The sequence below is a fragment of the Oncorhynchus mykiss genome, chromosome 9 (assembly GCF_057628025.1).
Source record: "Oncorhynchus mykiss isolate SJ-2025 chromosome 9, ASM5762802v1, whole genome shotgun sequence".
Lineage (NCBI taxonomy): Eukaryota > Metazoa > Chordata > Actinopteri > Salmoniformes > Salmonidae > Oncorhynchus > Oncorhynchus mykiss.
The window spans coordinates 50,629,796-50,657,726 of record NC_143030.1 but is presented as its reverse complement, the minus strand read 5'-3'; the positions used below and the strand labels follow the sequence as shown (position 1 = coordinate 50,657,726).

Genomic DNA, 27,931 nt, shown 5'->3' with positions numbered 1-27,931 from the left:
ACTGTGGGCAGATAGAACAACACTGCATGCGTGCACATTGAAAATGTTGGGTTAGTATGCTTTTTTAAATCTCCATTACATTTTTATTCAACCTTATTTAACCAGGCAAGTCAATTAAGAACCCGTTCCTATTTATAATGACGGCCCTGTTATTTTACATTTTTAGGAACCCTTAAAAAAATGTTTTTGTCCCTCTCCCTCCTCATCCTGTGTAGGAGTTTGCTGACAGTCTCCAGAACAGTGGAGTTCACGGGGCTGTAATGGTGCTAGACCCCTCCTTCAACACCGACTCCATGGCAACGGCATTGGGTATACCCGGCAACAAGCACATGATTCGCCGCCACCTCACCGAGGAGATGAAGGTCCTCATCAGTTCAGCCAGGTGAGGCAATGGAGAGCGAGAGAGAGATGACAAATAAGTGGGGGAGGGAGGGAGGGAGGGAGGGAGGGAGGGAGGGAGGGAGGGAGGGAGGGAGGGAGGGAGGGAGGGAGGGAGGGAGGGAGGGAGGGAGGGACAGACAGATACAGCTAAGACCAAAGTCATGAGGGAAATGTGGTTAGATTAAATTAATGTAGTTTAAGGGAGAATCAAAGAGAAAAGATCAGAGAAACAGAGAGGGAGAGAGTAAGGGTGAAGATGTATGGTTTATCTACGTTGATCCCCACTCTGCAGTACGGCTGGGTTAAGTGACAGAGTGGAAGTCCACCTGTCTGCATCCTTCTCAGGCGCTGTAAGATTTAAACGGCAGTTGATTAAATGGCAGCCTTATTGTCAGGGAAAGGGATGAAAAATAGGGATGAATAGACAACATCTCTTGCTTAACCTAATTAAAGAGGGGACTTGTGGGATCACGTGTGCAGGACACCGATCTATTTCAGTCAGGACAGATTCAAGTCAGGACAGATTCAGAGTGGAAAATGGAGAGGTTCATCACATGCAAATCACTCTGGCTAAGAACGGCTGCTTAAATAACTACATAATCAGTAAGGAATCTGCTCATCAATAATCTGTACCTAGTCAATCAATAATGTACCCATTCCCCTCCCTCCTGACCCTGACACCCCAGGTCAGGAGGTCTACAGCAAAACCATGATAGGCTGGGGACAATGAGCACCCCGCCAACGCCTCTACGCCACGCCTCCCCACCCACACCCTTACGGCACGCCTCCCTGGGCCGGCCCACCAGCACTACCAACCGCCACACACACCCGGACGACGAAGGCTCCCTCAGGAGACGGGCCGTCAAGGTGGGCACTCCCCTAGACTACGGATGAAAATTTGCTCTTTTGTTAACTCGAATGTTAACTTGAATGTAAACAATAAAATGTTGATTAAAGGCATAGTTCAGTTAAATTCAATGCTAATAATTAGCATTTGCTGGCCGTGGCTAGTTTAACAAACCCAAAGTGTGGATTGCAGTCGCTCCTTGTCCATAGACAGCATTGATGGCAAGGGAACAAATATCTGTATATGTCATTTCTCTGAACTATCCCTTCAAAGTGCACTGACCCTGTCAAATAAATTCCTGTAACGATGTTTTAGCTTCAAGTCTTTATTGTGTTTAAAAAGGCCTTGAAGCCAGAATGTCCCTCTTCGTTCCTCTTGTATTTGCTTTCATATAGTGTAAACCTATAGCCCAAGGGAAATACGTCATTAATGTGTATCCGATATTCTCAGTTTGAAGCCTTGAGGAAGCGACGATGTCGGTTACACAGTAAAGGACTATCTCCCTTGGGCTATAGGCCTACTCTATAGAAAAGCTAAATGAAGCATTGTTTGTTTCTTTCCCCTTGGAGTAACCACTGATCTAACATTACTGGATAGGTGAAAGCAGGTTCCACTATTTAGTTTTCACCAATCCAAACAGGTCAGATCAATGATGACTTCAAGAAAGGGAGGAAGTAAGGATACATTTTCAAAGTATTTGAACAGGGCCTGACTTCCTTCTCCTCCCCCAGCCTCCTTTAGGGTTCAGCGCCAAAGCCCACAGTGGGCGGGACTTGAGTTGTCATAGCAGCTACGGCTCGCTGCCGAGAGAGGCTTGTGACGAAGCTCCGCCCAGGACAGAGGGGAGTCCAATCCACAAACACTCGGGCATCGAGGTCACCAATGTGTGAGGTCATCGACGTGTGAGGTCATCGACATGTGACATCTGTGCCTACAGTACGGCACAAGACAACAATGCTTTGTGGGATGCCAGACAAGTGATATTTACTGTACTTTTTGAATGATGGAGCCTTTGTTGGTCAGAATACACTATTTTCGAGAGAGAAGGAATCTTTTTTCCATTTATAGTCTAAGAACAACTCTTTACATCTCTCACTGGTATTTGTCGAATAATCTGACCTTTGTGAGGACACACGTCTATCCCATGGAAACAAACTTAAACTGAATAGGCTTTTATTTTTGTATTTGCATTATGTGCAAAGGTTTTTTAAACAGGAAATGGCTCAGCGATTAGTTGGTGTTTAGTAGTTCTTATTGAGGACGGGCCTGTTTCTCAAAAAGAAGAGCTGATGAGGAAATATGGTCATGTGTTTGTGTACAGGGTACTTTCCTGATTCATTGCAAATTAACAAAAGAAAACTATTCAAGTGAGATTTATAGCAAATGTCTTTTTGATGTTTAATTCAAACATGGTGTTACAGAAACTGTCTCAGATGCCTTGCGAACTGGGACTATGGACATTGTCTCAGATGCCTTGCGAACTGGGACTATGGACATTGTCTCAGATGCCTTGCGAACTGGGACTACTGGGTCTAAGATGAAAACTTAAACTTGAAGTTGTATTAACTGTATGTTTGATAGTTTTTTTTTCAGTTTGTTAATATACACTGTTGTGTCTAAACTAAAATGAACACTCCCTCGTGACATTTGATACATTCAATAAAACCATTAACATGGCACGTGGGTTATTAAAATTACTTATTTTCAATGACAGACATGAGTAATTGGTCTTCCAGTAGAAGCACAACAGGTAGAAAGGATGGGCTGGATGAGAAAGAAATCAAAGAATGAATGAATGCAATAAAGATATCTATTCTGAAGAGGAAGTGTGTGTGTGTGTGTGTGTGTGTGTGTGTGTGTGTGTGTGTGTGTGTGTGTGTGTGTGTGTGTGTGTGTGTGTGTGTGTGTGTGTGTGTGTGTGTGTGTGTGTGTGTGTGTGTGTGTGTGTGTGTGTGTGTGTGTGTGTATTCTGGGAGTGACAGTTGAAGAACAGGCCACAGAGTGCACCAATGAGTAATCTCTCTCATACCCTCCCTCATAGTAGTAATCTGTGGGGAAAATGTGGCTCTTGTCCATGTTTGATGATGCCACTTCCTCCTCTAATTCAGGATAACTGCATCGCCATGGTTACACTGGAATGACGCAGCCCAAACAGAGGCATTAAATCAACCTCTGCCTGGCTGCATGCTGTGAATGTGTCTGAATGACTGACTGCAGTAGGGGACAAAGCCCTCATTGGCACCACCCACCCTCTTCCGATAAAAAAGTTCATTATTATGGGATGTCCAGGGACCTGTTCAGGAGGGTGCAATGCTACAGAACGTTCAGAACTTAATGCATTGTGTAGAACAAACCCATTCCTCTGCCATGTAAACTAGGTCATATCCTTCCTTTTGCCTCTGACTAGAATATCGGCCATCATTTTCTGTTCATTTCCCGACAATTCTACATGTTGAAAAAGCACAAACAGCCACTGTTTGTCGACACCCGGCAGGTGATCGCTAACACACCGCGGCCACCCACTGCTCTTGGCTTTTTGTTGTTGCAGTGTGTCGGATATAAGTATGAGAGGATGTTAACAGTACAAAACATTGGTTATGTTCCAGGTCGTCATATCAGGGGAGTTCCTGAGATGTTACACAGCATTATTAGATCTGATAATCTGTACGCTGTGACTGCAATAAAGGCCATATGAAAGGTGCCCAATGTTTTTGGGGAATACACTGGACATATTAAAAGCAATTTTGAGGCTGAGTATATTTCTCTGATAGACATTGCCAGCTCCAAGAAGTGAGCAATATCAGCCCTCCTCTGCAGTGGCCTTCCACCTCCCTCTGTCTGAGTGGCGCCCCCAGAACAGGAAGGATAGCAACAGGAAACAGAACAGGTATCATATGAAGGGGAAGAAAATCCTTGAGACCCGTATGCTAACTTACTTCCCCAATACTTCAAAGTCACCATGATGAACGGAGCAGCTTCTGTTTTTGTTATTATGGTGTATGGCATTCATAGTGAAGTGTTGACGTGATGTTTATCTTATGGCAGCTCAAACGATTCATGACATCCTTTCCCAGCATGGGTGTCTGTCTTGTTTGGTCTATTCACTCTCCCTACTCAACCTCAATTAAGTGATAATGCCCTTGAAGCCGGTGTTTGGAGGATATATTGGCACGGGTGTTGTTGGCCAAACCGTGCCAATATATCCTCAAAACACCGGCTTTGAGGGCATTATCACTTTTATACAACGGGTTACCAACATCTTGGTAACAAACTCACATTAAGCATCTCCAATCCAAAGTTAAATCTAGAATTGGCTTCCTATTTCGCAACAAAGCCTCCTTCACTCATGCCAACAAACATACCCTCGTAAAACTGACTCCTACCGATCCTTGACTTTGGTGATGTAATTTACAAAATAGCCCCCGACACTGGATGTAGTCTATCACAGTGCCATTCATTTTATCACCAAAGCTCCATATACTACTCACCATTTTGAACTGTATGCTCTCGTTGGCTGGCCTTCACTACATATCCGTTGCCAAACCCACTAGCTCCAGGTCATCTATAAGTCTTTGCTAGGTAAAGTCCCACATTATCTCAGCTCACTGGTCACCATAGCAACACCCACCCGTAGCACACGCTCCAGCAGGTATATTGCACTGGTTATCCCCAAAGCCAACACTTCCTTTGGCCGCCTTTCCTTCCAGTTCTCTGCTGCCAATGACTGAAAAATCTCTGAAGCTGGAGTCTTATATCTCCCTCTCTAGCTTTAAGCATCAGTTGTCAGATGCACACCCGACTACCTCATCCCCATATTATTACTTACCCTCTTGCTCTTTTGCACCCCAGTATCTCTACTTGCACATCATCTGCACATTGATCACTCCAGTATTAATGCTAAATTGTAATTTTTTTCACATATAGGGCCTATTTATTGCCTACCCCCCTACTCTTCTACATTTCTACACACACACTTTTTCTATATTTATTTTATTTTGTGTTAATGACTGTACGTTTGTTTATGTGTAACTCTGTGCTGTTGTTTTTGTTGCACAGCTTTGCTTTATCTTGGCCAGGTCGCAGTTGTAAATTAGAACTTGTTCTCAACTGGCGTACCTGGTTAAATAAAGGTGAAATAAAATAAATACAAATATTCAAATAATGATTGACAGATTTTCATTAAAAAAGTTATATTGATGAATTTATTCATACTATTTCATCCTTCCACAAGATATAGTCTCGAAAAACAAATCTAACGCTGCTACCCAAGCCGGCTGGTCGTTCGTTCTATTGGTTCGGTTGCCAGCGAAGCAACCCAGTTGTTCAGTATCTATAGACGCGACCCAGTCGTTCATTCTAAATGTTCCATTGCCATACTGGCTGCAAAGTTCTTATCGCTTGCTTGCCAGCTAGGCAACTATGGATAATTGCCTAGCTGTCACGTCAAACAGTGCAGACAGAATAACAAGAGTAGCTGCATTTGTTTAAGCTGTTTTCTAGTGACATTTATTTGGATGCATCCATAACAATGAGCTAATGAGGCACGATATAGCCTGGCATAGAACATGTGCTCTCTCATTAGGACACTATTGTTCAGAGGAGCTAGTCACCAACACAGCTAACACAATCACTTCAAACTGAAGCTGGAAAGATTTCAGACTAGCTGCACTTCATTTCATTTTACCTTTTTTCAATTGACATTTCTTTGTATATATCAATAAAAATGATGCCAGCTGATTCATTATTTCGACTGGATGAGAAACGCTGCCTGCCTCTCTCTCTCTCGTCCCGACTCCCGATCCCTACATGTTCATTGCTATGGGACAGTTGGAGATCGAATTTGAATATTGAAACAATGTTTCAAATGTCGGAGAGACAGACAGCAAGGTTTGTACAAATCTCCACTGTTGAAAAATAAATGTTGGTCTAAAAGAAATGGGAGATAATGTCTAGATGCTTTCTAGAGTGGAGATAACTTCACTGCCTGGGCTGATGAGACAGTGGATTGCGCAGTGAGATAGAACAGAGTAAATAGGCATTTCAAAGTCATAGATTTAACCGGTGGTAACTTGTGGAATATCAATCAAATGTATTTATAAAGCCCTCCTTACATCAGCTAATGTCACAAAGTGCTATACAGAAACTCAGCCTAAAACCCCAAACAGCAAGCAATGCAAGTGTAGAAGCACGGTGGCTAGGAAAAACTCCCTAGAAAGGCCAGAACCTAGGAAGAAACCTAGAGAGGAACCAGGCTATGAGGGGTGGCCAGTCCTCTTCTGGCTGTGCCAGATGGAGATTATAACAGAACAGGGCCAAGATGTTAAAATGTTCATAGATGACCAGCAGGGTCAAATAATAATAATCACAGTGGTTGTAGAGGGTGCAACAGGTCAGCACCACAGGAGTAAATGTCAGTTGGCTTTTCATAGCCGATCATTCAGAGTATCTCTACCGCTCCTGCTGTCTCTAGAGAGTTGAAAACAGCAGGTCTGGGACAGGTAGAGCGTCCGATGAACAGGTCAGGGTTCCTTTGCCGCAAGCAGAACAGTTGAAACTGGAGCGGCAGCATGACCAGGTGGACTGGGAACAGCAAGTAGTCGTCCGGCATGGTCCCTAGCCCCCCGACACATAAACTATTGCAACATAAATACTGGAGGCTGAGACAGGAGGGGTCGGGAGACACCGGCTGAATGCGCTTTTAACCAATCAGCATTCAGGATTAGACAAACCGGTTGTATAATGTTTGGTATAGATTATGTTAATTATACATTACTTCTTTTGAAAAAAAGACATAAGGAAGTATGTAATAAGTGCATTGTTATTGGGTTCCCGCTATTATGGCCAAGCTGTACAGTCACTTGGCTAAGTGAAAATGAGTGTTGGAAGCAGGGTGTTTGTGTTTGTCTGGCCAGGGTTGCTTGGATCTTAGCCAGACTCTGTGTTCCCATGAGAAAATGTATGTTGATTGGTAAAGTCAAAGTCTACAGTTTACCCAGCTAGCATATAACGTTCTGAGAACCATATGTTTATTAGAGGTTGGTGAGAGTATGGTTGTCTTATTGTTATTTTGCATACAACCTTCCCACAGCTTTCTGGGAAGAGTGCAGGATAGTTGCTTGGCTTTGGAACATTATCTGCACATTTAAGGTACTTGACAACAACAAAAAAACACGATTTTCTTGGTATTTCATTACTTTGGCCTCTCTGGGATAGGGGGGACGCTTGCGTCCCACTTGGCCAATAGCCAGGGAAAATGTAGAGCGCCAAATTCAAATAAAATACTATAAAAATCAAACTATCATTAAATCACACATGTAAGATACCAAATTAAAGCTACACTCGTTGTGAATCCAGCCAACATGTCAGATTTTGAAAAGGCTTTTCGGCGAACGCATAAGATGCTATTATCTGATGATAGCACAACAGTAAACAAAGAGAGAAGCATATTTCAACCCTGCAGGCTCTACACAAAACGCAGAAATAAAATATAAATCATGCCTTACCTTTGACGAGCTTCTTTTGTTGGCACTCCAATATGTCCCATAAACATCACAAATGGTCCTTTTGTTCGATTAATTCCGTTGATAGATATCCCAAAATGTCCATTTATTTGGCGCGTTTGATCCAGAAAAACGCAGCTTCCAACTTGCGCAACGTCGCTACAAAATATCTCAAAAGTTACCTGTAAACTTTGCCAAAACATTTCAAACTCGTTTTGTAATACAACTTTAGGGTATTTTTAAACGATCAAATCGATCAAATTGAATACGGGACAATCTCTGTTCAATACAGGAAGACAACAAACTCACGCTACTTTTCATGCTCCTCTCTCAAAAAGTAGACTTCAAATGACACTCATTCAAGATGGCCGTACTTCATCATTACACAAAGGAATAACCTCAACCAATTTCTAAAGACCGGTGATATCCGGTGGAAGCGGTAGGAACTGCAAACAAGTCCCTTAGAAATCTAGTTTCCCAACGAAATCTCATTGAATAGACAGTGACCTAAAAATAAAAATCTGAATGATTTGTCCTCTGGGTTTTGCCTGCTACATAATTTCCATGTAGAGAGAACAGAAGATTATAGGTTTGAATCTGACTGATGCTGTGTCACAATAAAAATAAATGTGTTTGCATGCTTAATGCCTGAAGAAATGAATGTCCATGTGTCCTATCTGTACTTCGAGTTTAAAAAAAGGTTAACCCAAAATAAGATAGCAGTGTTATAAAAGTCTTACTGAAACATTCAGTGTAGATTTTAAGGAAGTTATTCAAAAACCTCCAAAGAACTTGTCATTTCCATTCTTATGGCGTAAATAAAACCTCACAGGAAACTCAATCAGTTTTACCGGTCAGAAAACACATGGCTTCGTTCCCACAACCAATTTGAAACTAAAAACATTTGTCGCCAGAACTTACAAGGAACCAAACGGGCTAGCTGGGGAAATACTGACCTATTTAGAAAGAGGAACTGCACTTCTGTGCTGTTTGTATTGATATAAACTCTGTAAGCAAACAAGGACATTAACCTACATTCCGTTGCCTCAAATGCATCATAAATTAATATAAACTATCTGAACTCAGTTCTTTTGGGTAGTTATGGACTGAAAAGCACAAAAATATGAGCGCTGTCAACATTTGAGCTTTAAAGGCAATTTCACAAAAAAAAAGTTCACAAAAATCGCATTCACCTGTAAACGTCACAGATACATTTAAATGTCAAGCGTGCTACACCACCTGATCAGATTAGGTTTGAAGAGTGGGATAGGACAACCATACAGTACCAAGACCTATATGTAGTCTAATTTTGTTGCCATTTTGTACATCTTTAGCAAATTCACTTCACTATATAGTAAGTTATTCTTACTCCTAAAAAATACAATTTAGTGATATGGTAGAGGTTATGTTTCCAATTGTGGAATTTTGATGGTTAAAAAACTCCAATAAATGAGAGGTAGCAAATGCATTGTTTGGCAATCCTTGTTTGATAGTGAAAGTTACATTTTTGTTTGACTGAACTTGGCTTAATGTTGCCTACAGCAGCCTAACTATCAAAATGATGATGCATTATGTTGGCTACATGATGAAGTAATTTTCAATAATGTTCTTGAAGTTTGTAACATCTCAAAGGGATTTTCTTTCTTTTTGTGTCCCTTTGATATTTTAAGTTGAAATTGTCCACAAATATTGAATTGAAAAAATCAGTATTTTGACATGTCCCTCTGTCACCCAACTCTGTCAACCCTGTGTCGCTCGTTTTAAGGTCAACACTTTTAAGTGAACTGAACTCTGTTTAGTGAACTGAACGGTTTAATGTGGTGAAACTACCCCTCCCCCCCCAAAAATGAAACTTGAACATCGAATAGTCAAATCATAGATAAAAGCAGGTGACCTGGTTCTACTCTTTTTGGCCATTTTTTTTGTATTTTGTGATGGAAAAGACCACAAAACGGGGTGGCGTGTAGCCTGGTTAAGGGCATTAGGCCAGTGACCAAAAGGTTGCTATTTCCAATCCCTGGGCTGACTAGGTGAAAAATATGTTGATGTGCCCTTGAGCAATGCATTTAACCCTAATTGTTACTGTAAATTGCTCTGGATTAGAGTGTCTTTAAAATAAAAACTGAGTGGGTGGGGAAAAACTCTACACATAGACAGGCTAGAAATATTTCATCAATTATTTATTTTCTCTTGTGACTTTCGCATTTAGTTGGCACTCCCTGTTGCCCACAGCAAGCTTCCATTCGTCCTGTCACAAAGGGGATTGATGGCTGATTTAAGAAGAAATTGTCAACCCTGTTACGGTCAACCCTGTTAAGGTCAACCCTGTTACGGTCAACCCTGCTACTTTATTTCAGAGGGGGGTGGGGGGGTGTGGGGGGGGGGGGGGGTGGGGGGGGGGTGGGGGGGGGGGGGGGGCAGTGCCCCTGTGACAACAATTTTGGACCCCCTTGTGGCCCCCCTAAATGTGGAGTATGAAATAATTTTTACATAACTCATTTTTGCTATAGTTCTTTTTATGCATCCGTTATTAGACAGTGGCCACGATGATGATTATGAACATGGTATTTTGCCTGCTAATGCCTGCAATGCAGTGAAGAAAACGATGACAACAATAACGTCTAATGTAACTGGCCTCTCTAACAGTACAACTGGCCCCAGGACTTTGAAATACGTATTTTCCAGATGATAAAATCAGGTTCATTTTCGGTTCTGAATGAAAGTTTAAAATATGTCATTTATAGATGTTGAAAATTTTTTTGGTCATGTATTCTATGGCCACATGTCAATCGCCCATACATTCTCAAGGAAGTAAACATTATACTGTATCTAGTGATGGGCAGTTCGAGAACGATTAATTATTTTTTAACAACTCTATTTACTGAGATCCATGATTTTTTTTTTCTGGATGCAATGAGTCCTACAGCAGGATTGATACAAGCTCATCTGGCTGAGCGGCTCCAAAGACATATGCTCTAACCACTAGGCTACCTGTCAACCCAAATAACAACTGCTATCTGCTCAACAAATTTGAACTCGAGAACAAATCGTTTTGGGGGCTGCAGTTTGCAACGATGTGCGTCACCTTCAAGGCAGTTAAGCGAGCAAAATTCTTTCACAATCTCGTCCGGTTGCGGCCACAACTAGAACTTGTTTCAAATGAATAAAAAAAGTTCTTAGTTGTATACCTAGCAATCAACAAATGTACATTGTTCAAAGCACACGTTTACAAGTCTCAATCACAAATGACAGATCCAATAAGCCCCCTATGGTGAACAAAATATCAACAAGAGGCTTGCAAGAAAGGCATTTCACTGTACTTGTGCACATGATGTTAAAACTTGAAACTTTAAAGAGAATCATGACTCTTTCGAGTTTTCAATTGATCATTCACTGGTAAGGGGTCCTGCATGATCTTGGCATTACTGACTCGTTCTTCTTACTGAACTTGTCAAAAAGATCTGAGTCAGTAAAAAGAGCCTTCCTAACTTCCAATCACTAATTCTATGACAATAGTATTTTTCTACCCATTTAATATTGGAAAGAAGAGCCAACTGAAGACTGCAACATAAAATATACACAGTGTTATTGCTCCCAACTGTCACATGCTCCTATGCGATGATGTTTAAAGTAGTTCAACCTACACAATAAACCTACAGACCATTTCAACTACAATAACATTCTCAGCAACGGTTACAGAAATATGTTTTATTTGTACGACTGTGATATGCTGTTGTTTATCTACCTTAGTTGAATGCCCTGACTCAATGTCGCTCTGGTTAAGAGCATCTGCCGAGTGAGCAAAATACAAATACAAATTTGGTTGGTCTGGACCATACCAAATCTGAACTAATCGTAGACATCTAGGCTACATATTTATATGTATATATTCTTATTCCAGCCCTTTACTTAGATGTGTGTGTATTTGGTAGTTGTTGTGGAATTGTTAGATACAGTATTACTGCACTGTCGGAACTAGAAGCACAAGCATTTCACTACACTCACAATAACGTTTTTTATTTATTTTACCTTTATTTAACTAGGCAACTCAGTTAAGAACAAATTCTTATTTACAATGATAGCCTACAAGGGAACAGTGGGTTAACTGACTTGTTCAGAATGACAGTTTTTGACCTTGTCAGTTTGGGGATTCTATCCAACAACCTTTCGGTTATTGCTCCAACGCTCTAACCACTAGGCTACCTGTCAACCCAAATAACAACTGCTAACCATGTGTATGTGACTAACACAATTTGATTTGATTTATGTTTCACAAGTTTGAACAACACAGTACGGCACAGTTCAGTACAGTTGAGCACAGTACATTAGAGTTTTATTTAGTACAGTACAGTAGAATAGAGTACAGTAGAGTTTAATTCAGTAGAGTAGGCTAGGCTGTGTAGTCTAGGCTATGTTTCACAAGTTTGAACAGCACAGCACAGTAGGGCAAAGTTCAGTACAGTAGAACACAGTAGAGACAGTATGCTACAGTACAGTAGAGTTTAATTCAGTAGAGTACAGTGCAGTTTAGTTCAGGATCAATACAATATATTATACTGTACTATACTCTACTGTGCTGTACTGTACTTTACTGAACTATACTTACTTGTATTTTCTTTACTGTACTCTATGTGTACTCTGCTATGCTCTACATTACTGTGCTGTCCAAACTTGTGAAACATAGATGTCTATGATTGGGCCAAATCAAGTCTGGACCAGGCCACACCAATCCTAGATGTCTATATTTGGGCCAAATCAAGGTCGGTCCAGACTGGACCAAATCTGAACCAAATATAGACGTCTATGTTTGGGCCAAATCAAGGAAGGTCCAGACTGGACCACATGAGAACCAATTTTAGAAGTCTTTGTTTGGGCCAAATATAGGTCGGTCCGGACGTCTGTGGACATTGAAATCAAGGCCGGTCAGGACCAGACCAAATCAGAATTAAACAAAGTCATCCATGATTGGTCCGGTCCGGACCAGAAAATCATACATTTTTAGATTCTTGAAGAATATAACTTAAAAATGGCTCATGAGCTAGTTCAAATGTCGTATGCCCATAGGGCATGTTGTTGTTTCTCTGTAATACTACTAGCCACCTAACAATTTTATAAGGTTGGCTACCAAGAAGCCCTTTCAATCAAGTTAGAGATCGCATTGATTTGTTCTTATAATCAAATAGAATAATTTAAAAAGAAAATGTATTGTTCCTCTATTTTATCGGAGCCCATGTATCTACAAACGTATGGAATCGTCTTGAAAAGAGACAGAGGCACATCCCTATCATGCAGTCTGGGTTACCCCAGTGGAAGGAGTTTGCTCCAGGTGAAAAGTGATGGCATTTCTTTTGGAACTGGGCTGTCTCCTGGGCATGAACCAGGTGCCTTGTTCAAAGCCAAAACAAAAGTGATGTTACCTAGGATAGATTTGAAGCATGTGGAGTAATGAGTAAGTTTCTGTGTTTTCACATGCAAAGATAATGCTTTTCATAAAAACGCTTTATTTGCCTTCTCAATGAAAACTAGTTCGAAAAGTACAACATATTTTATGGAAATGAGATGTATGTTTCTGGACGATGCACCATGCTGCCTTCTTGACAACATGACAGAGAGTTGCTGATTACTGTTCAATTTGAGAAGTGCACCTCTCCCTCACCGCTTTTGCCCGTTCACGTCACCGTCCATAGACGGATGCACCCCAAATTGCGGAAGTTCAGCGTTACAGCGTGATTAAAATGTAACGGCAATGTTCCTTCATTAGCGGAGACTACATTCACGGTAAAAACTGCATTTGTTAACTCAACCGTAAATTACGTTTATAATTGTATTTCACAATCTATAACACTTCAGCGATACCTGAATAGATTCCTATATGTTACACATTTGCAAAACGTATTATATGTTACGAATTCTGTCTAGGTGGCTAGGCAGCTAATGTTAGCTGGGCTAATAGTTAGGGTTAAGTTTAGAAGTTACGTTAAAGGGTTCCGGTTAGGTGAAGGGTTAGCTAAATGGTTTAAGGTTGGGGGAAGGGTTAGCTAACATGCTAAGTAGTTGAAATGTAGCTAAAAAGTAGTAAGTAGTTGAAAAGTTGCTAAAGTTGTCCATGATGAGTTTCGAACTCGCAACCTTTGGGTTGCTAGATGTTCATGTTATACGCCCACCCTACTTTCGTTTCTGCCTTAAGTAACCATCTGTCTTATCTAACCACATTAAACGTAACATATACTAATTTGAGTGTCCCCGATTTAAATTTGCCATGTGTCATCTTGTCTGAAACCAGGCTGGCAAAAATATGGGGCAATACAGAGGAGTTGGCTTAGATCGGCGGTATTCAAAGTCGGGGCCGCGAAACCTAGCGTGGTTGCAGGAAGCTGGAGTCGGGTCTCTAAAGCATTAAGAGTGCAGATTATTGCATGAGCCAATACACACGTTTTCCAGAAAGATTATTTGAAAAATACGACTTTTATTTTGCTAAGAGATGAAAATGTTATGAATTGAAGGTTATTTGTTAATGTATACCACCCTGCATACCACTGCTGACTTGCTTCTGAAGCTAAGCAGGGTTGGTCCTGGTCAGTTCCTGGATGGGAGACCAGATGCTTCTGGAAGTGGTGTTGGATGGCCAGTAGGAGGCACTCTTTCCTCTGGTCTGAAACATTTTCCCAATGCCCCAGTGCAGTGATTGGGGACACTGCCCTCTGTAGGGTGCCATCTTTTGGATGGGATGTTAAACGGGTGTTCTGACTCTCTGAGGTCATTAAAGATCACATGGCACTTATCGTAAGAGTAGGGGTGTTAACCCCGGTGTCCTGGCTAAATTCCCAATCTGGCCCTCAAACCATCACGGTCACCTAATAATCCCCAGTATACAATTGGCTCATTCATCCCCCTCCTCTCCCCTGTAACTATTCCACAGGTTGTTGCTGCAAATGAGAACGTGTTCTCAGTCAATTTACCTGGTAAAATAATGGATTAAAAAAAATCGAAATGTAAGGATTTTAGGTTGTGTCATGAAATGTTTTCTTTTTTTTGTCCTAGCTGAAAAAGTTTGAATTCCACAGGCTTAGATTGTTGACAACAAATTAACTATTAACTGTATAAAACCTAAATACATTTGCACAATGAGCACTTTTCTCTCAAATACATTGTTACCTTTGTTGGTTAGCTAGCTAGAGATTTTTTGGCCATATTAGCATGGACAAAACACCTCAAAAGAAGACATGGTATCAAGAACAAGATTTATGTGTATTATTATTTTTGTTAATATACAGAACAAGATGAAACAAGCTGAATCGCGCTGCCTCCCAGGCGTGAACCAGGTGCCCAACTCTGTCTGACTGCGAAGTTGGCTCAAAATTAAGGAGACTTAATTAAGCACGTGTAGTTATGAGTAAGATTCTGTGTTTTCCCATGCAAAAGTGATTGCTTTTGATATACATGCTTTATCTGCCTTGCCAATAAAACCTTGTTTGAAAATTCAAACATAGTCTATATTTTAACGTAAAGAGAGGTTGTAGCTTTTATTTTTTGGGGACGCTGCACCATGTTGCCTTGTTGACAACATGACTGAGTGACGCAGATTTCTGTTTATTGAGAAAAGCGCTCTTCCCTTGTTCACATCACGGGCCATAGACCAGTGTCCCGCAGTTCAGCATAATCGAATCCGCCCAATGTTGCTCTCAATCGGCTCACGGCCTTTTGCCCCATTGAACCGCGCGCATGTTTTTTGTGACGTGATCACATGAATCGTCTATAGGTCCATCGAATAAAGTTTCTGGTTAGAAATGTGGCTTGATTAGTATATTTCCAAGATATAGCTAGGCTACGTACAGTAATTCCCTTGATCGCGGGTGATCAACTTCGAAGAAAGAAAACACTTTGGAATGTATCGTCAGCATGCAAAGGTAAGGGCGTCTTTTCCACCCATTGCATCATATTGTCTTCATTTTTACAAACCATTGTTTTTATCAGTTCAGTACCTTTGATTCATACTTAGTAGTAGTAGTAGTAGTAGTAGGCTATAGTCTTCATACTAGAGCGGGGAACGTTATGGGTTAATATATTTGTTTGCAGAACACGCCCGTTTAGCCAGCGTGATAGCTGGGCTAAGTATCTAATTTAGGAGAATGTGGCGTCTATACACATTGCTACCCTGGAGTATACATTACCTCTCTCATCAACATATGTATTTTGTGGGCTATCAATGCACTGGAATGTGACTGTGTGCTGAAATACTTCATAATGTCATCACACTTTCGTTCGTCTACTTCGCAACTTCAACAGGGCACTGCATGCATTGTGTCGGCTACTTCGGTTCTAACTTCAACACATCTTTAAAAAATGCATACAAGTTGTAATGGATACAGAACTAAAGAAGTTGACAAATCAATGTAACCTCAAATGTCTGCCAAAATGTAATTCTGTAAAAAAAACAGAACAAATCGAATACAGTTGCAAAGGAGATTTAACTCTTTCGTTGCTTAGGTCGACTTGGCACTCACACTTAAAAATATATATATTTCTACAAACGTGGGCACTGTTATTTAACATTTCCCAACGGGCTGTCAATACAGTTCTGAACATTTAAACTGTTGGGAGTAGGCACCTGGAATGGTATTCTGAAATTGCTACAAGGCTTTTAACGTTATTCCAACTATTTTCCTTATGTCATTGTGGCACAGTTTTGTGCACGTTTGGGTTACACACAACTCTGTACAACCAGCCAGATGTAGGAGGCTAGGTTACAGATTGACTGTTCAAGAAAATGTGCCCCTAAAAAAATAACAGCTGTGATTTTGAAATTACTTTTAGGCCTAGTTGTACAGGGTGGGGTGGGGTTTTGGTCATACCACACATTCTTCAGTGTAATTTTATATCAGTTGTTCCTTGATCTCTTTCTCTCTCTCTCTCTCTCTTAGCAAGTCCAGACATGCACACAAAAGTATTATTTTGCTGGCCCTAGCAATTTGTAATCTGTCAGATTGAGGATATCAAGGCATGCATAGGGTAATGTGGGGTAACTAGCCCCCCCACCCCCCCATAAGAACAATGTCCAATTGCTGACACAACAAAGCAAAGTTTGGTAATGTGGATGATTAATTAACTCTTAAAAGCTCAAGTCTGGGTAACTTATTTTAATCAAAGAAATAAAATATTTGACAAAATGGCTTTGGACATCTCACTATTAATGTCCTCACTATGATGAGGTTTTGATGTAAGGTCCCTCTTTTCATGTTCCCGCAAATCATGTCTAAATTTGTTCTAAAAGTACAATACCAGTCAAAAGGTTGGACACACCTACTCATTCAAGGGTTTTTCTTTATTTGCACTATTTTCTACATTGTAGAATAATGGTGACAATATCAAAATGATGAAAAAGCACATATGGAATCATGTGTTAAACAAAAAAGTGTAAAACAAATCAAATTATATTTTATATTTGAGATTCTTCAAATAGCCACCCTTTAACTTAATGACAGCTTTGCACACTCTAGGCATTCTCTCAACCAGGTTCTCTCAACTAGGTAGTCACCTGGAATGCATTTCAATGAACAGGTGTACCTTAAGTTAATTTGTGGAATTTCTTTCCTTAATGCCTTTGAGCCAATCAGTTGTGTTGTGACAAGGTAGGGGTGGTTTACAGATGATGACCCTATTTGATAAAAGATCTAGTCCATATAATGGCAAGAACAGCTAAAATCAGCAAAGAGAAACAACAGTCCATCATTACTTTAAGACATGAATGTCAGTCATTACGGAAAATGTCAACTTTGAACGTTTCTTGAAGTGCAGTCGCAAAAACCATCAAGCACTATGATGAAACTGGTTCTCATGAGGACCGCCACAGGAAAGGAAGACCCAGAGTTAACTCTGCAGAGGATAAGTTAATTAGATTTACCAGCCTCAGAAATTGCAGCCCAAATAAATTCTTCAGAGTTCAAGTAACAGACACATCTCAACATCAACTGTTCAGAGGAGACTGCGTGAATCAGGGCTTCATGGTCGAATTGCTGCAAAAAAACACTACTTAAGGACACCAATAAGATGAAGAGACTTGCTTGGGCCAAGAAACACGTGCAATGGGCATTTAGAGCAGTGGAAATGTGTCCTTTGGTCTGGAGTCCAAATTTGAGATTTTTGTTTCCAACCGCCGTGTCTTTGTGAGATGCGGTGTGGGTGAACGGATGATCTCCGCATGTGTATTTCCCACCGTAAAGCATGAAGGAGGCGGTATTATGGTGTGGGGGTGCTTTACTGGTGACACTCTGACTTATTTAGAATTCAAGGCACACTTAACCGGCATGGCTACCACAGCATTCTGCAGCGATCCACCATCCCATCTGGCTTGCGCTTAGTCCCACTATCATTTGTTTTTCGACAGGACAATGACCCACCACAGCCTGGAGGTATTTTTACCAAGAAGGAGAGTGCTGGAGTGCTGCATCAGATGACCTGGCCTCCACAATCCACCGACCTTAACCAAATTGAGATGGTTTGGGATGAGTCAAACCGCAGTGATGGAAAAGCAGCTAACAAGCGCTCAGCATATGTGGGAACTCCTTCAAGACTGTTGGAAAAGCATTCCAGGTGAAGCTGGTTGAGAGAATGCCAAGAGTGTGCAAAGCTGTCATCAAGGCAAAGGGTGGCTATTTGAATTGCCACCCTTCTTATAACAACAAAAACAGCTTGCTGTGGTTACCTGAAAGGTGGCAGGCCACATTTGTGATTTAGAAAAATGCCTTTTCTATTGTCTTTCAAATGAACTCATGGCTAGATGGCTTGCCGAGGGCTTATAGCAGTCCTCTGAATGGGGGCTACCCGGAAGACATGCAAATCACGTCTTAAATTGCAAAACGCCGCTCGCCCACTGGCAGTTAGGCCTGTAAAATGAATAACTTCTGATTTATTACTGTTAAAGGACTTAGCAGTTAGTTAACCATACTGTAACTGAGACAGGTAATTGTCATGAGGGTAAATGTATTTTCTAATCTGGTGACTCGGGTTGCAAAATGCATGTCTGGTTTTATTATGAGTAACCGTTCTTGCTCTTGTAAAGATAGACACACAGGAGCACCCATATTCGGGCAATACCGTGGGAAGGTCAAATATGGGGGGGGTTACATGGTCTAGTATTGGTTTCCCTCTTCATTGTCAGTATCCCTTTTCAGCGTTATGACATCCATAACAGTGATGGATAATAATGTGTCATATCTTTTCTGATTGTGATTTCACTACATTTTGTGTGCTTGTTCTGGGATGTTCTTCAGACATTTACAGAAACATTTTATATCTTAGAATACTTCATTTATCTAAGATTCTCTTATATTCTATAAATATATTCTGAAAGGCATTTGTCGTACATGGTACTACTGTTTTTGATAGAAAGATGAGAAGTGTTTATCAACATTCTGAATAGTCCTGGAGTGTTTTTAATTTTTTTTTTTTATGAAAGCCACTCTAAATATACTGACCCGTTTCCAGAAAAGTGACATTCCAAATCAAATTCCTGTAAAACGGCTTTGAATAGCATTTCTTACCTTAATTCCACTGAACAACTTGACATTGTGCAAGATGTTCCTGTACCTGGGAGACTAGGCTGTTAAATCTTGCCATAAAAACACACCTTATTAATATAAAGTCTGCATGAGGGAGTTTTCCAACTCCGTGTAAGTGTTGGCTCTCTGGCAGGTAGGTGCTAATGGTCACAGGAGACAGAAGCTGCTGGAAGTCGCTTCATCTTAAACAAAGGAAAGGCTTATTGCCCACCCAGCATTTTGAACTCTAGCTGTAGGATCTATTGATAGAGAAGCCTATTCAAAAGCAAGGGAATGAATTAAGTGTGTAATTGTGTAGTGTAGGGCAAGTGTGTGCTTTTTTTTTTCACAGATTATTTTTCATGTTTTAAATTGGACTATATTGAAGTTATTTGAACAATGATTCTCTATCCAAATTCCATCACAGTTTGAGTGCCATAATTTCCCCCATTTACTCTTATATTTGTATTGAAATAATATTGTTAACCCCACATATTAACCTCTTTACTGTATCAGTGTTCTTATTTCTGCCCTAATGAACTGTTTCTCTCCTCAGTCTTTGACCCCAGGTGTGAAGCAGCTAGCTGACCTAGCTGAACACTAGGTGGGCCTACGTTTTGGGGAAAATGCTCTCCAGCGTTGAGGTGCCCCCAAACCGCCCTGTTGCCAGCAACCACCAAAACAGTCCCGGAAACTCAGGTTCCCAGTATGCCTTGTGTGCCCTGGGGGTGGGACTGGTAGCCCTGGGCATTGTCATGATCGTATGGAGTGTGGTGCCCTCCGACATGGCCGGGAACAACAGCAGTGGCACCGGAGGAGGGAACCCGAAACCGGACACTAGGGGGAGGACTTCATCGGTGGCCTTTGTACTGGTCGGGGCTGGAGTGGCCATGCTCCTGCTGTCCCTGTGCCTGGGGATGAGGAACAAGCAGCGGGAGCAGCAGGTGCTCCTAGAGGCCCAGACTCTGGGGGCAGGCAACGTAGCTACCAGTGAGGACGACGGAGAGACGTGAGTACTGTAGCTAATTAATGACCTCAGCAGGTTTGTTTGCTCAGGGTTCAGTACAGGGGTGGGCAATCCCTTTATTACTTTACTAACCGTTTGACTGCTCCTAGATGTGTAACATTGCATGATGCACACCAGATGACGCCATCAGTGTTTCCGGATGATGTCATCAGAAACACGTATTTCTATATTTTTGACTACAAAACATAGAAACTTGCCATTCTGACATGTATTGATGTTTGTGGTGGTGCTGGAGGTGAATATTGCCCTTTAACCTATGAGGGCTGACACATGTTCAGCTGATTCAACTACACTGAACAAAAATATAAAGTGTTCTAAAGTGTTCGTACAATGTTTCATGAGCTGAAATAAAAGATCCCAGAAATGTTCCATACACATAAGCTTATCTACAGTGCGTTCGGAAAATATTCAGACCCCTTCACTTTTTCTTACGTTACAGCCTTACTAAAATGTATTAAATTGTTTTTTCCTCATCAATCTACATGCAACTCCATAATGACAAAGCAAAAACAGGTTTAAATGTTTTTTGCAAATATCAAAAACAAGTCACATTTACATAAGTATTCAGACCCTTCACCCAGTACTTTGTTGAAGCACCTTTCGCAGCGATTACAGCCTCGAGTCTTCTTGAGTATGACGCTGCAAGCTTGGCACACCGGTCTTTGGGGAGTTTCTCCCATTCTCTGCAGATTGTCTTAGCTCTGGCAGGTTGGATGGGTAGCTTCGCTGCACAGCTATTTTTAGGTCTCTCCCAGAGAAGTTCGATCGGGTTCAAGTCCGGGCTCTGGCTGGGCCACTCAAGGACATTCAGAGACTTGTCCTGAAGCCACTCCTGCGTTGTCTTGGCTGTGTGCTTAGGGTCGTTGTCCTGTATAAGGTGAACCTTTGTCCCAGTCTGAGGTCCTGAGAGCTCTGAAGCAGGTTTTCATCAAGGATCTCTCTGTACTTCATCTTTCCCTCGATCCCACTGAAAAACATCCCCACAGCATGATGCTGCCACCACATTGCGTCACCGTAGGGATGGTTCCAGGTTTCTTCCAGACAAGACGCTTGGTATTTAGGCCAAAGTGTTCAATCTTGGTTTCATCAGACCATAGTCTTGTTTCTCATGGTCTGAGAGTCTATAGGTGAGTAGTCTATAGGTGAGTCTACTTTTACTTGGTAGTGGCTTCTGTCTGGCCACTCTACCATAAAGGCCTGATTGGTAGGGTGCTGCAGAGATGGTTGTCCTTCTCAAAGGTTCTGCCATCTCCACAGAGGACCTCAGGAGCTCTGTCAGAGTGACCATCAGGTTCTTGGTCACCTCTCTGACCTTCTCCCCGATTGCTCATTTTGGCCAGGCGGCCAGCTCTAGGAGGAGTTTTGGTGGTTCCAAACGTCTTCCATTTAAGCTAGATGGAGGACACTGTGTTCTTGGGGACCTTAATAAATGCTGCAGCCATTTTTTGGTACCCTTCCCCAGATCTGTGCCTCGACACAATCCTGTCTCGGAGCTCTACGGACAATTCCTTCTACCTCATGGCTTGGTTTTTGCCAAGATATGCAGTGTCAACTGTGAAACCTTATAGGTGTGTGCCTTTCCAAATCCTGTCCAATCAATTGAATTTACCACAGGTGGAGTCCAATCAAGTTGTAGAAACATCTCAAGGATGATCAATGGAAACGGGATGCACCTGAGCTCAATTTCGAGTCTCATAGCGAATGGTCTGAATACTTACAGTACTAGTCAAAAGTTTGGACACATGCTCATTCAAGGGTTTTTCTTATTTATTTATTTTTTTAGCTTGGATGTCTTCACTATTACTCTACAATGTAGAAAGTAGTAAAAAAATAAAGAAATCATTGAATGAGTAGGTGTGTCAACTTTGGACTGGTGTTGTATGTCAGTGTTTTTATTTAAAAAAGTATTGTCAACTCGCTTTCTCATTATGGGGTATTGTGTGTAGATTGAGGATTATTATTTGTTGTTATTTAATACATTTTAGAATAAGGCTGTAACTGGGGCCTCCCGAGTGGCGCAGCGATCTAAGTCACTGCAGTGCTAGTTGTGTTACTACAGATCCGGTTTCGAATACTGGGATGTGCCGCAGCCGGCTGCGACCTGGATACCCATGAGGCGACGCACAATTGGCCCAGAGTCGTCCGGGTTTGGCCGGCCGGGATTTCCTTGTCCCATTGCGCTCTAGCGACTCTAATGGCGGGCCGGGTGCAGGCACGCTGACATGGTTGCCAGGTGTACAGTGTTTCCTCCAACACATTGGTGTGGCTTTGTTTCCGGGGACGCACGGCTCTCGACCTTCGCCTCTCCCGAGTCCTTATGGGAGTTGCAGCGATAGGACAAGACTGTAACTATCAATCGTGGAGGGAAAAGTGGGTAAAATAATAAGGCTGTAACAAAATGTGGAAAAGCAGAAGGGGTCTGAATACTTTCCGAATGCACTGTCTCAAATTGTGTGCACAAATTTGTTTACATCCCTGTAAGTGAGCATTTCTCATTTGCCAAGATAATCCATCCACCTAACAGGTGTGGCATTTCAAGAAGCTGATTTAAACAGCATTAACATTATACAGGTGCACCTTGTGCTGGGGACAATAAAAGGCCACTCTAAATGTGCAGTTGTATCACACAATGCCACAGATGTCTCAAGTTTTGAGGGAGTGTACAATTGGCATGCTGACTGCAGGAATGTCCACCAGAGCTGTTACCAGATAATTTAATGTTAATTTCTCTACCAACATCGTTTTAAATAATTTGACAGTACGTCTAACCGGCTTTACAACAACAGACCACGTCTATCCACGCCAGCCTAGGACCTCCACATCCGGCTTCTTCACCTGCTGGATCGTCTGAGACCAGCCACCCTGACGGCTGATGAAACTGTGGGTTTGCATAACCTAAGAATTTCTGCACAAACTGTCAGAAACCGTCTCAGGGAAGCTCATCTGCATGCTCATCGTCCTCACCAGGGTCTTGACCTGACTGCAGTTCGGCATCAGTGGGCAAATGCTCACCTTTTGATGGCCACTGGCATACTGGAGAAGTGTGCTGTTCACGGATGAATCCCAGTTTCAACTGTACCGGGTAGATGTACAGAGTGCCCCCATTTTTATCTCCGTGCAATTTGAGATCTCGTGACGAGGCCCATTGTCGTGCCATTCATCCACCTCCATCACCAGTGCACTACCCCCATGTCGCAAGGAATCTGGACACAATTCCTGGAAGCTGAAAATGTCCCAGTTTTTCCATGGCCTGCTCACTCACCAGACGTCACCCATTGAGCATGTTTTGGACGCTCTGGATCGCCGTGTACGATAGCGTGTTCCAGTTCCCGCCAACATCCAGAAACTTCCCACAGCCATTGAAGAGAAGTGGGACAATACGCCACAATTAACAGCCTGATCAACTCGATGTGAAGGAGATGTCGCACTGCATGAGGCAAGTGGTGGCCACAGCAGATACTGACTGATTTTCTGATCCGTGCCTCTACCTTTTTTTAAAGGTATCTGTGACCAACAGATGCATATCTGTATTCCCAGTTATGTGAAATCCATAGATTAGGGCCTGATGAGTTTATTTAAATTGATTAATATCCTTATGAATTGTAATTCAGTAAATTCTTTGAAATTGTTGCATGTTTTGTTTGTTCACTGTGGTTAGTTGTTTAGTTTGATCATGTGAAAGGCTTTGCTTTGGCTGGAGCAAAATCCTGCACCCACGCTGGTCCTTTGCTATTAACATTGGTTAGCCATGTTTTTGTGCTTCTTTAAATCTCTGCAGTGCTTTAAGTAACTTTTCAGTTCAAGCCCCGTTACCTAAACAGGGCACCTGTTGCAATAAAGCCATGTAAAACCATCAGGACTGTATTTATCAGTACACACGGCATAGCCTAGAGTACACACGGCATAGCCTAGAGTACACACGGCATAGCCTAGAGTACACACGGCATAGCCTAGCGTACACACGGCATAGCCTAGCGTACACACGGCATAGCCTAGCGTACACACGGCATAGCCTAGCGTACACACGGCATAGCCTAGAGTACACACGGAATCAACAATATAGAAGACACAGTCCATTCTGTAAGCGCATAGTTACTGATGTCTGTCTGTGTGTTTCTGTATGAATGTCCACAGGGCAGAGGAGCGAGCCCAGAGGTACACTGTGCCCAGCTACGAGGAGGTGGTAGGCAGCGGCGAGTACCCCATACGCCAGAGCAACTTGCGCCACAGCTCCTCCCAGCTGCCCTCCTACGACGACCTGGTGGACGGTGTGCAGATGGAGCAGGAAGGGTCAGATGCCACCCAGACGTCACCCGCTTCCACTAACCCTGCCTCCTCTGCTGTGCCTAACCGCCGCACTGGGCGAACGGGCCTCAAGCTCCTTCCCCTTAAGATCCGGAGGATTAAATCGGAGAAGCTCTTTATGAATAACACGGATAACTCTCAGCCACCGGGAGGGATCACTATTGAGCCGCTCACTCCGCCACCAATGTATGAGGACAAAGCACCCCAGCTCTGAGACTTGGTACCTTCTAGGTTTCAAAGCAGGTTACTGAAGCCGCTGTGTCCCACTAGGCGTGAATTGGTTGTGCAGTGCTACTATAGATGTGATCAGATGGCCCTTGTCATGCATCTGTGGTTAAATCATCTCGATGGCACTTGTCATGCCTACCTGGCTGAGGACTTTTCTTTAGACCTGCAACTCAAGCGCAGTGAGTACTGTTCCATACGTGGGGCACTGGCATTTGAGTAGATCTTTGGGGCAACTCTAATGTTGCTGGACAGAGGGAACACCTGGACAGAGAGTACACATCCAATTTCCGACTATGATTACAAGGACATTGAAGCTTGGTTTAAAGGATCAATATTATTGGGGGAAATTCTCGGCATGTCTTGGATGCCTTTTATTCCTTTCCAACGAGTACTGACACTGGTCCAAATCTTCTTTGTATGCAGATGACCATATTTTATTTTCCTCTGTCTGCTATATTATTTCAAGTTCCGTCTTCATCCTCAGTCTAGTCGTGTTATAGATGTATTATTTATGTCTGAGTTTTGTATTCTGTACAGCTACTTAGACAGCAGCTCCTCACATTTTGAGAGAAGTGCTATTTGGCGACTGACTCAATGGCCACCTTACTCAGACAGTGTTTGTGTGTTACTGCCTGTGTTGCTCGTCAATAGAGGACAATTGAGAGAGACCGAGGCTCATGGGTAGTTAGAAGCCTTTGCCCTGTAGCCATGGTGAAATGGGGTTGGGCTCTGAAGGCAGTAGTGTAGTCCAGCTCTTTTCCTTTTTTTTTTTTTTCTCAATAGAGGAGAACACAAGGGGGACTTTCTCTGAGCAGCTGGGAGCTGGGATAATGGCAGCCATTGCTCACTCACTCATCACTCTTGAACTATTCTTCACTAGCTCCTTGACTGGCAGCACTTTCATTAGGAGTATTCAGAGAATGAACTTCTGGTGTCCATGGTTTGACCCCATTTTTGTTTAGTGGAGCGAAAATACATCAGTACCTTTATCTCTCTAGCCTGTTTGTTTTATGCTTATGAGAGTATGGAAATTAGCGAGTCCATGAAGTGTTTTGAAGTTAAGAATGTTATTTTCTTATCATGCGGATACTATTTTCTGATGTCATGTTGATGAACCTGTTCAACAACTATTCACTACTTTTTAGATGGGAACACAAACTGTACACAACAGTAGCCTTTTTTGTGTAACTGAACACTTAATAAACTAGCAAATGCATACCTATGCACACAGAACAAGAATAGGCTTTTTTAATTAGAATTGAATTGCTGAATTACTATGCTAAACAAAAATATAAATGCAAAATGTAAAGTGTTGGTGCCATGTTTCATGACCTGAAACAAAACATCCCAGAAATGTTTCATATGCACAAAAAGCATACTTCTCTCATTTTCTTAACAAATTTGTTTACATCCCTGTTAGTGTTTCTCCTTTGCCAAGATAATCCATCCACCTGACAGGTGTGGCATATCAAGAAGATGATTAAACAGCATAGTTATTACACAGGTGCACCTTGTGCTGGGGGCGAAATAAAAGGCCACTCTAAAATGTGCCATTTTGTCACACAACACAATGCCTTAGATGTTACATTTTGAGGGAGTGTACAATTGTCATGCTGCCTGCAGGAATGTCCTTTAGAACTGTTGCCAGAATTTAAATGTTAATTTCTCTACCATAAGCTGCCTCCAATGTCGTTTTAGATAACTGGCCTCAACCACAGACTACATGTAATCACGCCAGCCCAGGACCTCCACATCTTTTCTGAAGAGTATTTCTTTCTTTAATAAATCCCTTTTTGTGGGGAAAAACTCATTATGATTGGCTGGGCCTGGCTCCCAAGTGGGTGCCTATGCCTTCCCAGGCTCACCCATGGCTGCTCCCCTGCCCAGTTGTGAAATCTGTAGATTAGGGCCTAATGAATTTATTTCAATTAACTGATTTCCTTATATAAACTGTAACTCAGTAAAATCTCTGAAATTGTTGCGTTTTTATATTTTTGTTCAGTACAGTTTATACATGTAAAATAGCATGCACATCATGTAGATTTTAGTTTTATACATTGATTTTGTACAATATTGTTGACGGTGTTTGTAGTTGTCATGCCTAGGCAGTGCTGTGGGGGTGACCAGTTTCGGCTGTGAGGAATCTGTGTCTTCATACCATGTTCTGTACTTATGGGGACACTACACTCTAAAATGAAAGTTTGTCAGATGTTTTCAAACCTCAAAAGAAGCATTATGTTAAGCAACGTACACATCCCAATCCATTGGTTTTGTAGATCCAACGATAATGTCACAACCCCAAATGAATGATAAAAATGAGCACCAGATATGCTTATCTGTTTATGAATGAAAAATTGTGCCCATTGTGCTCATCTTTTCCATTCATAAACCGATCAGCATCAAGATAAGCACCATGGTGTCCATCTTTTCCATTCATATACAGATAATGTGCTCATCTTTTCCATTCATTTGGGATTGAGGAATACAGCTGTATCTATACAATCAGTGTTGTTGGACATGGATCCACCTTCACATTCAACTTCTTTTGAGGTATTAAAAACATCTAACAAACTTAGATTTTGGAGTGTATTGCCCATTTAAGAATATTCTTATGTGGGACAATCATTGTTCATGAGTTCAATGGACTTTTCTCTCAACCAGCTGTATGTATAACAACATTTATTCACATTTCAAATACTTAGCATTATTTGTAAACTACATGATTGGCTTGTATGACTAAATTTCCTTTTGTATATGTATTGTGAAAGTATGTTTTTGTATGAGGAGTTCTGTCTGTTTATGTTGACTTCGAGGAGTTCAGAATAATACATTACTGTGTACAGTAAAGGAGTTGAGTATGAATAATGTAAAAAATAAATTCTAACTATTCCGACCACACAGTTTTATTGCAGATGGGTCCTGTGACGACTTACTGGTTTTCAGCAACCACACTAATGTGTTTCTGGGAAATCATTAACCGTGGCAGTACCTTACTTCCTGTAGTATACAGTGCCTTCGGAAAATATTCAGACCCCTTCACTTTTTTTTGACATTTTGTTACGTTACAGCCCTTACTCGAAAATTGATTAAATAAGTATTCAGACCT

At 41.8% G+C, this 27,931-nt stretch overlaps 2 protein-coding genes across 6 annotated transcripts in view; both read left to right on the top strand.

Annotated features, from left to right (window-relative positions):
- Positions 1-2,905, top strand: part of kazna (kazrin, periplakin interacting protein a) — a 231,593-nt gene extending 228,688 nt beyond the window's left edge. For all 4 annotated transcript variants that reach the window (XM_036988141.2, XM_036988140.2, XM_036988143.2 and 1 more), the window contains 3 exons: positions 216-382; positions 1,068-1,248; positions 1,960-2,905. In XM_036988141.2, coding sequence (XP_036844036.1) covers positions 216-382; positions 1,068-1,248; positions 1,960-2,118 — 507 coding nt within the window. In that variant the 3' untranslated portion in view covers positions 2,119-2,905. The remainder of the gene's footprint in view (positions 1-215; positions 383-1,067; positions 1,249-1,959) is intronic.
- Positions 2,906-13,324: 10,419 nt separating this feature from the next.
- Positions 13,325-27,718, top strand: tmem51a (transmembrane protein 51a). Of its 2 annotated transcripts, XM_021615902.3 has the most exons (4): positions 13,325-13,506; positions 15,003-15,635; positions 19,822-20,274; positions 24,427-27,718. In XM_021615902.3, the coding sequence occupies exons 3-4, from the start codon at positions 19,892-19,894 to the stop codon at positions 24,809-24,811; spliced, it is 768 nt and encodes a 255-aa protein (XP_021471577.1). In that variant the 5' UTR covers positions 13,325-13,506; positions 15,003-15,635; positions 19,822-19,891; the 3' UTR covers positions 24,812-27,718. The 2 variants fall into 2 exon arrangements, with proteins under 2 accessions (XP_021471577.1, XP_021471578.1); XM_021615903.3 differs by lacking the exon at positions 15,003-15,635 and having other exon boundaries at positions 13,392-13,506.
- The last annotated feature ends 213 nt before the right edge of the window (positions 27,719-27,931 follow it).